We start from the raw sequence: 11979 nt of genomic DNA, 5'->3' as shown, positions 1-11979 counted from the left end.
GCTCTCAACACTACCACCATTCCAGAAAAATTTCTGATTCCAGTGGTGGAAGAGCTTTTTGACGAATTGAATGGAGCTGCTTTATTCTCTAAGCTGGACTTGAAGTCGAACTACCATCAAATAAGGATGAACCTGAGGGATGTGGAGAAGACTGCCTTCTGGACACATGAAGGGCATTTTGAATTCCTGGTAATGTCTTTCGATTTAACCAATGCACCTTCCACATTTCAAGCACTGATGAATATCATATTTAGGCCTTACTTACATCATTTTGTGTTAGTATTCTTCGATGATATACTAGTGTATAGTAGAAATCTAAAGGAGCATTTGCAGCATCTAGAGGTGGTACTATCAGTGTTAAGGGAGAATAAGCTTTATGCTAATAGGAAGAAATGCCAATTTGCAAAGGACAGAGTGGAATATTTGGGGCATATCATCTCAAAACAAGGAGTGGAGGTAGATCCAGAGAAGGTGCGAGCAGTGTTAGAGTGGCCAGTACCTAAGACAATTAAGGAGGTGAGGGGGTTCTTGGGGTTATCTGATTATTATCGGAGATTCGTACAAAATTATGGCAGTATAGCAACTTCATTGACACAAATTTTAAAAGGAGGGACTTTTCAGTAGACGGAGGAAGCTCAATACGCCTTTGAGAAGCTCAAAACTGCTATGATGACATTGCCCATGTTGGCGTTACCTGATTTCAATATACCGTTTGAGGTGGAGACCGATGCTTTGGGGCATGGCATAGAAGCTGTGCTAGTGCAGCAGAGAAGGCCGATTACTTTTTACAACCATACTCTGTCAATGAGAAACCGTGTGAAACCGGTATATGAGAGGGAGTTGTTAGCTGTTGCCATGGCCGTACAGAGGTGGCAACCTTACTTGTTGGGAAGACGATTTGTCATTAAAACTTATAAAAAAGCATTGAAGTTTTTGCTTGAGTAGAGGACGATACAACCGCAACATCAGAAGTGGGTTGCTAAATTACTTGGTTATAATTTTGAAGTAGTCTATCGTCTGGGATTGGAGAATGGGGCCGCAGATGCGTTGTCCAGAGTGGATATGGAAATTCAGTTGGCTCAGTTGTTGGCTCCTACTTTGATCGATATGGCTATAATTCAGAGGGAAGTAGAGCAGGATGATCGGTTACAATGAATTAAGGGTCATGTACTACGGAAGGAGGACGGAGTACAAGATTTTTCTCTCCGTCGGGGCGTGCTAAAGTACAAAGGAGGTTAGTACTTTCAAGTACTTCATCTTTGATACCTACTATCATGCATACATAACATGACTCTGTTTTTGGCGATCATTTGAGATTCTTGAGAACATATAAAAGAGTATCAGGAGAGTTGTATTGGGAAGGGATGAAGAGAGCTGTTAAGAAATATGTGGAAGAGTGTGTGGTCTACCAGACATTGTCTCCAGCAGGGCTGTTAATGTCGCTCCCTATTCCTGATGTTGTATGGGCTAACATGTCGGTGGATTTCATTGAAGGCTTACCCAAAGCCAAGGGGTATGATGTGATCTTAGTTGTAGTGGACAGATTGAGCAAGTGTGCTCATTTTCTTGACCTTAAAACATCCTCTGAATGTTGGTGTTGTAGCAGATGTAATTTGTAAAGAAATAGTGAAGTTGCATGAGGTGCCAAAGTTTATTGTCTTGGAGCGAGACAAGGTGTTTGTGAGCCACTTCTGGCAAGAGTTGCTCTGGTTGTTGGGTAGCAAGCTTCATCGCAGCACAACATATCATCCTCAATCGAATGGTCAGACAAAGGTGGTGAATCACAGCGTAGAAATGTACTTGAGGTGTTTCTATGAACGCCCTAAAGAGTGGATTAATTGGTTGCATTGAGCGGAGTGCTGGTGTAATACTACGTATAATGCCTCCACTAGTTTTTCTCCTTTTCAAATTGTGTATGGACGCCCTCCTTCAGTGTTGATCTAATATGGGGATGATTGCACTTCGAATGCAACATTGGACCAATAGATGCGAGACAGGGATGTTGCACTGCGTGTACTTAAGGAACATTTTTGGGTGGCTCAAGAGAAAACTAAGGACAAAAATATATATATATATATCTTAGAATGAAAACTATACATTAGAATCAAAACGAAGGACAAAAAATATATTTTTGCCTAAAAATAAAAATAGGAAACAGAAAAAAAAAATAAAAAAACCCCTGTTGGGAATGACTTTTAGGGAATGAAGAGGGAGAAAGATATTAACATTGCTCAAAAGAATTAATGTTTAATACTTTTCTCTTAACTTTGTAAACTGCCTTATTTAAAATTAATTCCAAGAATTAATTAGCAGATTAATTCACAGAATTGATTACCATTTTAAATAATTAATTCTAAAAGGGACTCTTTGAAAAATTGGATATTCTTTTATCCTTAAAAGTCAACCTTGGTTTTGAGAAAAAAAAAAAACATACAGAATTTTATTTTCTTCAAAGATATTTGTTTTTTTTTCTTTTTTTTTTGGACAATTTTCATTGGTTCCATCCCCTTCTTCGACGAGTGCAAGTCTACGATCGAGAGTTTCGAGAGTTGTGTTAACCTTAGAAACAATCGATTTTCACGATTTAGTACTGAGGTCGCACCGATTTTGCTTTCAAAGTAGTGGATTCATTTACAACACAAAAGTTGTCATTTGGTTCTTATGTCCCGTCTTCCCAAAATTGCAGGGTTGGAACTTCAGAACCAGAAAGGAAAATGCTCAAAGTGTTCTCTTTTCAAATTATGTGCTTAGTAGCTAACTTCTACGACATGCAGAGAAATACTAAACTTGCAATTAGAGTTTTAACTGTTTCCGTTTTCTTTTGAACTTCAATTGAAGGGTAGGGTGAAAAGTCGAACCTCTTACTGAGCAGAGAGATTTATAATACCTAGATCAATTGAACTATATATAAGATTCCAAACTCAAAAAGTGGAAAATGCATAGGACGACAAAGCGATCTAAGAAAGAAATAATGCTGATAGACCTCTGATTGCACTGCAATATCAAAGAAGGAAGAATAAGGGTAATATAGAAAAAGTGGCAGTTGCGGCGGTTAAAGAGGTTGGAGACCACAGTTAAATGACTTTCAATTATGTTGGGAGAAGTTCTGATTTAAAAGAAGAAAGAAACGAAAAGAGAAGGCATTGAAGAATTGAATATCTTGAGTAAGGGGAGTGAGCTCTCGTGTGTGGGAGTTCGGGTTAGTCTGATCGTGCAGAAGCAGCGGAGGAGTACTACTCATTGCCTACTTCATCTAGTAGGCAATCGTGTAGAAGAGTCCTGGCGATCGTGTAGTTGTTGTAAGCGATTGCGTAGTGATTGTAAGCGATTGTTTAGTAATTGTAAGTGAACGCGTAACAAGTGTAAGTGATCGTGTAGTTATTGACTGGTTGTCATCATCTAGTAAAGTATATATCCATCGTTTAGCTATTTGATATACAATCGTGTAATCACACTTTATCAATAAATACATTTTAAAAGATCAGTTTCCTATCATAGCTGTGCTATTGACCGACCTTTTTGTAGCAACATTCGCGTCATACCTCCACGTCTACCTGATCTGTGGCTGATACTGTTTGCTTCTGACTTGAGGACGAGGATCGGGATACAGACAATTGCCATAACTTATCAGCCGATGGACTCAAACCTCCATGTTATATCCAGGACTAATATGAAGCAGGGAAGGAAATCGGCAAAATGCAGCTCCATATGAACCAACAGGGCAAATCAGATTAGGTCAAGATTGCAGTACACTAGATTCATATCTTGTTTCTCAGGATAATATGCCTGCTGCTGCTTCTTTCTACAATGAGGAGTCGATTGACTAGCTTAAAGCTTAAATAGCCAATCAACATCATTGGAAGCAAAGATCGGTGGTAAGACATGGGAAACGCCAATTGCTGCAGATATTCATCCCCGAGTTGGGATTATTGCCGATCACCAATCCTGCAGGCTACAACAACAACGATAATTGTTGGAGACTCAAATGGTGGATATGCAAGCATGATAACTTATATGCTGTTCTATATCGTCATATAATAATTATATAATAAGCACGTCGCGGACATAAAAAGTTTAGTCGAAATGTAACTAAGCAAGCAAGCTATGATGATGCTCCATTGAGCCTTATTCTGGAAACAATGTGGAAGGCATCAGCATCAGCATAAGAATTGACTACTAAATTAACCTGATTGATTAAATTTAATACCATCTATAAGGTTTAAAGACACAACATCACAAGCTCTCAAATACTAAAGATGGTGTCTCTTTCCCTCCTGGATATATTAGTTACCTTGAATGTCCTCTAGCTCTGATCATGTCGGCCAGATCAGCGACTTACAAAGTCTATACAGTTTATTACACTGGTAGAGTTGAGACGTCATTGATTAACTTCTAGCGGGAGACTTGATAAAGATGGCCTTCTATATCAGGGAGAAACCCTTTCTCCATCATTTCCTCTTTAATTATCTCATAAGTAGTTTGATTCGGTATTAATCCCTTCTCCAGCATTTCATTAAGAAGTCCATTTGCATCTTCCAATTTTCCTTTTCTACAATAACCTTGAATCAACACATTATAAGTTACCACATTAGCCCATCTTCCTTCTTTCTCCATTTGCTTCCTCACATTCAAAGCAGCCCTTAAGTTTCCTTCCATACAATAACCATTCAACAAGATGTTAAATGTCAAATGACTTGGCTGTAATCCCCTTTCAAGCATCTCATCAACGAGCCGTGCTGCCTTTTTTGGCTCCCTTTTCTCACACCATGCACTTATTAAAATATTGTAAGTCACCGTATCTGCTTTCACACCCCTACGTTCCATTTCATTTAAAAGCTTCTTGACTTCCTCCATTTTTCCCTCCCTACAAAAACCAACGATAAGACAATTGTAGGTTGAGATATCTGGGAGAAATCCTTTCTCTAACATTAAATTCTGCAGCAAAAATGCCTCTTCCATCTTCCCACACTTGCAATATCCATCAAGTAATGTATTAAATGTTATAACATTAGGAGCCAGCCCTTGTTTTCGAATATTATCAAACAACTCCCTAGCTTCCTCCAATAACTTCTTCTTACAATACCCATTAATCAGGGCATTATAAGTAATGACATTAGGCTTCAAGTTTGAACTCAGCATTCCATCAAGCAAAACTTTTGCCTCATTCAGTTTTCCTTCATTGCACAAACCATTAATTAAAGAATTGTACGTTACTACAGTAGGCTTCAGACCCTGACTCTGCATTTCCTCAAACACCTTCAATGCAGCCAATACGTTTTCATCTTTACAGAACCCATCAATCAATGTATTAAAAGTTACATCATTTGGGCTAACTTTATTTGCCACCATTTCCTTCAAAATAGCATCAGCTTTATACATCTTCCCAACCTTACCCATTTTACAGTACCCATCAATGAGAGTGTTATAGGTAACCACATTGGGCCAGAATCCCCATACTTTCATATCATCAATAACATCTCCAGCTTTATTCAATTTCCCAACCTTGCATAACCCATTAATCACAATATTAAATGTAATCAAATTAGGATTAACTTTCCTTCTAATCATCTCTTTATACACAAATTCCATATCCCCAAATTCATTCTCCTTCACCAAGGCACTCAACAATGGGTTACAAGATAACACAGATAACTTATACCCATAATCACCAGCTCTCTTAAACGCCTCCAATCCCAAAACCGTTTTCGAATTTTTCACATAAGCTAACACCAATATATCAGCAATTATCGAATTAGCACAAAATTGATCACTACACACCGAAAGCGTATGAAAAATCAAAGAAATCGAGCAATTTGTTTCACCCTTTACAAAAGAGTCGAGAAATGATCGAATTTTGGGGTAACATTTAGCATTGGCTAATAAATGTATGAGTCTGCAAAAGAGTTCGATGTTGTAATTAACTTTAAGCTCTTTCTGGGACCAATTGAAGTACCTGAGAACAAGCAATGGGTCGACGGCTCCCGAACCAAGCAATTGGTGAAGAAAATCGACGGGACTTTTGAATTTGAAATGGGATTTGAGGGTTGACCATTGTTGCCTGGAAATAAGGTCTGAGATGATTAGTGGGTCGGAATCGTTCGATGTGGGAGCCGTACAGGTTGAATTGTAAGTACAGAACGGAAGATAGGTCGTCGAGAAAATGAATTTCCGATAAATTTTCACCGGGAAAATCGTCGACGTTGACGAGATGCGAATGATAACGTTCATGTTTTTCACTTGGAAGACATCGACTGGAATTTCTCTGAGAACAAGAGAGAAAATGGTTAGGGTAACTGCTAAGGTAAAGACAAGACTTTCTTTTATAAAGAAGAATGAAATGACTGATCTTAGTGTTGGTTATTAAACTGGTTATATAATATTAAATTTCTTACAACAATATTGGTGTGTTTTTATGGTTTCGACATCGACATGATAAGTAAATCGAACAATGTATTATAGAAAAATCTTTGAAATATTAAAATTAACAATAAAATATCACTAATATAAGTATTTATCTTCTTTTTTTTTATAATTTTTTAAAAATATCGTCGAAATAAAAATTTATCTATATTTTCATTGAAATTTATGTAAAAGTAAGATTTCAATATTTTCGTCAAAAACCTTTTAAACTTTGGTTGGTTCACTTTTTGGCAAGATAAAGTAAAGGTTTTCTTGTCTTCGTGTGTGCTTTTCTTCGTTGTTCGAAAATTTTCATTTAATTTTATAAGATTCCACGGGATGTAGATTCAAATATCACCTATTTTGTTTTTTAAAAAAAATCAAACAAATTCTATTAAATTTTTTTAATTAGTACACTTAAAATTTTCATTCAAATGACCATATAGAAAATTTGAATTTAAAGAAAAATTACTCAATTTTGTTTATAAATTATCTATCAAATTATCCATATTTATAATCTAAATCTACATGTTCAATATAAACTTATTCATTAGCTTGATCATTAAACAATAAAAGTTTAAACTTAAATATAATATTTATATAATAATAATAACATAATAAAATTGAAAAAGAGGCAAATGGAGCAGGGACGGGATGAAAATTTTTTAACGCATGAGATTCCTCATCCTTATCTAACTTACCAAAATTTTTCCCCAATCTCTTCCCTATTTCCCACCTAAAATGGGAATCTCCACCTGTCATCTCTAGAAAATGAACATGTTTATGTTCATCGGTCAAGAATAAGGTGTTATTGAATAGATGTTTTGGTTAATAGAAATCCAATAAACCTAAAAGTCCCTTGACTATTGGATGAATATTTGAACTTTATGTGGAGACATAAAAATGGATCAAGTTCGAGTAAATAGTCAAAATGATCTATAGTATATGAATAAGGTTGGATACCTTATTCTGGTAACACTATTGGATACGACCTACTCTGTAGTTGTTACAAAGAGTTGTAAAGTGTTACAAACGAAGTGATCCTAATTCGTTTATGTTGGGACATGAGAAGTGGAGGTGTCCTTGTGTAAAAAGGTTTGTACAAGATTGGACCATGAAATTAGTCACTCTTACTTTATAACGTTGTTTACTGTTTAAGACCAACTATTTCAAAGTGATGACCTAGGTAACTTGACCTTAATTCGGAGCGAACTATGAACTCCTGTTTATTTGAAATTATCCTTAGATTTTCATAGGTGAGGGTTGGCTCAACAATGCCGGCTCAATAACCTCCCATTTTAGGGGTAAGACTGGATATATAGTTGGGGACATAGGGTACAAAACGAAATTCACTCCTATCCGTTATAAGGGATAGTAGAGAGATTGTTTTCTTAAGTGCTGATTCTGGGTCTTGAACAAGGGGCCTCACCCTCTCATTGGTCCGGAAGGGACTCAGTTTTGTTGATTGGATCACAAAACAATTGTTCATTGGGGGATCAATGGGACTTAAGGAACAAGAGGTAATTTTGGAGGTAAAACAGAGATTTGACCCAGCCGTTATTACGAACAACCTGTGAAGGGTTAACTTACTAATCATGGTTATATTGAGTGGACATAATATATCTACAGTGAGGGGAGTTCAACTGTGGGCTTTAATGAAGTGACCCATTAGTTAACGAATGGGGGTTAGTTTGGTCTAATGAGTTTAGCCGATTAATCTCGGATCGTTGGAGCCCATGATCTGTAGGTCCAGGAGGTCCCTTTACTAGCTCAGAAATGGATTAGCTCTAGAGTAGCGTGATAAGCTAATTTGAAACGTTCAAATTAGAATCAAACAGAATTGGAGAATTTATATTTAAATATGATTTAAATATATGAAGATGGATTTGTGTAAAATTGATTTAATATTGGATATTAAATTACTTAGAATTATTTAAATTGTTTAAATAATTATTTATTAATTTTATTAAAAAATTAATTTATGAAATTAATTTGTAAAATTAATAAATTTTGATTTTTTAAATCAAATTGTGGTTTTAAAATCAAATTTTGGATTTTGGAAATAGAAAATTACACAAATGGAAAATGAGTTTTCCATCTTCATCTTCAAGTAGCTCACACTAAACCCACCATCTTCAAACTTCAATTACTCCAAACGTGAGCTGCATCTCAAGCAGTCATTCTCTTTGCATGATCGTCTGCAATATATTGAAGATATTGGAGTGAATTTGAGGCAATGCAATCATAAGAATTTTTGTTAAAAAATTCGGTTGAAGGAGTTCTTCATTGGTTGCTGCTGTGAGTATTCTTCAAGTTCCCTTGATTTTAGCTTATTTTGAGTCCCACAACTCAATCTAGAGCACCAAGAGAATAGTAGGGAAGATCTTGTGGTGGTCTGCAACAAGATTTAGAGGAATTTGCAGCTGAAAATCGAGATATCAAAGGTTCTTCAAAGGTATGACTTGAAACCCATTTATTTCTGCTAGAGCATGCTTTCGTTTCTGCAAAAAATTAATGAATTAGAGTGCTTATTGATCCCCATCGCTTCGGTTTCGTGATGATATAATCCAACACTGAACCTCCCCTAAAGTAGCCACTATTCGATAGAGTTTAGTCATGGATCACACTATGACTACTTACGAGGTTCCACTACAACTTTGTTCGATACTTCATTATAGTATGTTATTGTATCTACTTTGGGCATAAGTCCTCATATCTTATAAAATATCACATATTTTATAGGTTAGGCAATATCTCAAATTACTATCAAATTATACAAGCTTCCTAAATAATGAATTTGTATGTTTTCATGTTGCCAACAAATAATGTTACATGGCCAAACTAAACTGAAAGTAATTATAATACTTTTCAACTTCAATCAAATTAATGGTCAAACATAATATTCTTTTTAAAATGAATCATGCATAAACTTTGTAACACATGTAGCATTATTTAGACTTGATCACAATAGCATTCCATTTGAGGTATTGTTGGGTCGAATTTATGTCATCAATAAACTCAAACCCAAACAAATAATATACTTATAATTCATTGAACCACTACTTATACTACTAGGTAACACAATTGGCAAGCAGGGGGTTGAACTACAAAGAGGCCAAGAATTAAATCTCTCGTAAGCTAAATTTGACTTAAAAAACCGTCAAAATGAGAGTTTTGGTTTTGGATAAAATGAAAACATGCAGAAAATTAAAACACAAAGGGTAAATGTAATCTAAGATTTGAGTCTACCTAATTTCTAGAGTAAGAGGGAGAATTCCATGCAATTTCTATCATGGAGTTCATTAGTTAAACAAACATTCCATTCTATGCATGCACAACAACTAAATCAATTTGATTTAACTAGTCTCTACAAAGGCCGACAACTAATTAAAACCAAATCAATCAAGCGTCCTAAGTATGGAAAGTCATTCCCTAATTAAACTATATGCTCTTAACTCTATTTGGGTTCGATAGCGTCCATATAGAAATAAAGTTCATTTGCATGAAGATTTAGGATTCAATTGTGTTGACTATTGATTGGACGACCTTATTCAATTAATCAAATTGTTCTTTGAACCTAGGTTGAATCAAAGAATTCACATTCAATCCTATGCTACTGGGGTAAATTCTAGGATAAACAAACATAAGGAAATGCGCGAGCTTGAAATTAACTAACAAAGATATGCAATTATGGTATGATCGTCAATCCAACATATAAATGCAAATCTAAATTAGATCAAGATTCAAAGAAATCATAGAATTAAAGAATATTAATTCCAGTTAAAGAAGTCTCAAGAAATTGAACATAGAAACCTCTTACTCGAAGAACTTAGATAGGAATTACTTCATAAATTCGTAGACAAATTGAAGAATAAGATCTGATTCATGATTACAACTAAAAAAACTAAAAATCTAACCTATTAATGAGGAAAAGATAAAGGAAAAGAAAAAAAAACTAAGTCTCTGATCGGCCTCCATCAAAATTGATATCCCCCTGACCTAAATTGAAAAGAAGTATATCTGGAAATCAGGTGAGCATTGCAACATTCTTGGGAGCGTTGCAACTCTCTTGTCAACAACAACCCTTAAACGTTGGAGTAGGGTTGAGGCTCTAGTGCGACGCTGCCTTGTGCGCACGTTGGAGGCACTCTGTCAAATCTTGTAGCATTGCAACGCTGTAACACTACCCTACACCCACATAGTCCGTCTTTTATCATTGGGAGCATTGAGTGTGAAGGAACCTTGAGGTTCAATGGGAAGCGGAAATCGTTTTCAATCCCAAATTTTCATAGAATGATAATTCACAGTACAAATAAATATGCATTGACATTATATTACAATATGCTTTCGAAAAGAGGAGGAAGGGTTAGGAAAACAATTACCCTTGAAGAACTTAACTATCTTCACGAAATCCACCTCTCCGGTCACGAACGATCACAAACAAAAAAAAAATTCAAACGAGGACACCACCACAAAAGTTTCCTCCAAATTCTCTGTAGGGGAAGAGAATACTCAAGAGTTGTGACCTCTGAGTTTTGGAAAAAGGGAAGAATGATTTGAGAAAGGAATTTTCTTTTCTGTGAATTTTAGAGAGAAAAACAGAGAGATTGAGTTGTCTTCTATAAATCTTCTGTGAAGAAGATAAAGACCACACCTTAAAAAAACATACAAGCACGATCAAATTGAAAGAAAAGAGGGGGAGAGAGTTGCAACTCCCTTCTCAATTATTAAAAAGAAAAATTAATTGAATTTAAAATAATTTAATAAATAACAAATATTTAATAAATTATTTAATATATATACATACATACATACATACATATACATATATATATGTATATGTATACATACATACAGAAATATATATATGTATATGTATACATACATACAGACATATATTTATATATATATACACACACACATATACGATAACCACCTTATCATATAGTATATATTAAAATATATGTTATACCAAATATAACACATAACTTATAGTTTTTATATTGTATCAAATATAATATAATCTATAGTTTTAATTTCTCTCAATGATACATGGTATTTAATATAAATCCAATTCATATTAAATTTAATTATATGAATCTCATCCATATAATTAGTATTTGAATCATATTCAAATATTTATTCCTTTTAATAAATGTCATATTATAATATATCAAATACATTATATTCATTATATAACATATAATTAATTTAAATTAATTATATCACATATAATTAATTCTTTCAATTAATTTGAACAATTCAAATTAATCTAAAATTAATTCTCAATATTCCATGTTGAGCTACAAAGGGGACTTTATGGACATGTAGATTGAAGCTCCAATGGTACTTGAATAATTAATTAAACTCTTTTAATTAAATTATTCAACATCCATTAATTGTCAGTCACTCTACTAAACACCGAAAGCTGCACTCATCATACTACAGATATATTTCTGTGTCCATTGGATATAACCAGTCAACAATGCAATAACCATTCACACATTGCTTGTTACTACAACTGGACCAAAATTACCGTTTTGCCCCCGTAGTTACATCTAACTTCTTAAGTACCACTGA

General features: G+C 34.7%; 1 protein-coding gene across 1 annotated transcript; it reads right to left on the bottom strand.

Annotated features, from left to right (window-relative positions):
* Positions 1-3354: 3354 nt before the first annotated feature.
* LOC120080570 (pentatricopeptide repeat-containing protein At1g09820) lies at positions 3355-6332 on the bottom strand. The gene is made up of 2 exons (XM_039035279.1): positions 4292-6332; positions 3355-3952 (listed from the first exon to the last, which is right to left on the bottom strand). Exon 1 carries the CDS (start codon positions 6226-6228, stop codon positions 4393-4395), a length of 1836 nt encoding a protein of 611 aa, XP_038891207.1. The 5' UTR covers positions 6229-6332; the 3' UTR covers positions 3355-3952; positions 4292-4392.
* Positions 6333-11979: the final 5647 nt, after the last annotated feature.

Source organism: Benincasa hispida, chromosome 6, assembly GCF_009727055.1.
Source record: "Benincasa hispida cultivar B227 chromosome 6, ASM972705v1, whole genome shotgun sequence".
NCBI lineage: Eukaryota > Viridiplantae > Streptophyta > Magnoliopsida > Cucurbitales > Cucurbitaceae > Benincasa > Benincasa hispida.
This window is presented reverse-complemented; position numbering and strand designations above follow the sequence as displayed.

What these genes read in the sequence shown, in the direction of transcription:
- LOC120080570 (XM_039035279.1), bottom strand. Translation starts at nt 6,228, where the DNA reads ATGAACGTTATCATTCGCATCTCGTCAACGTCGACGATTTTCCCGGTG.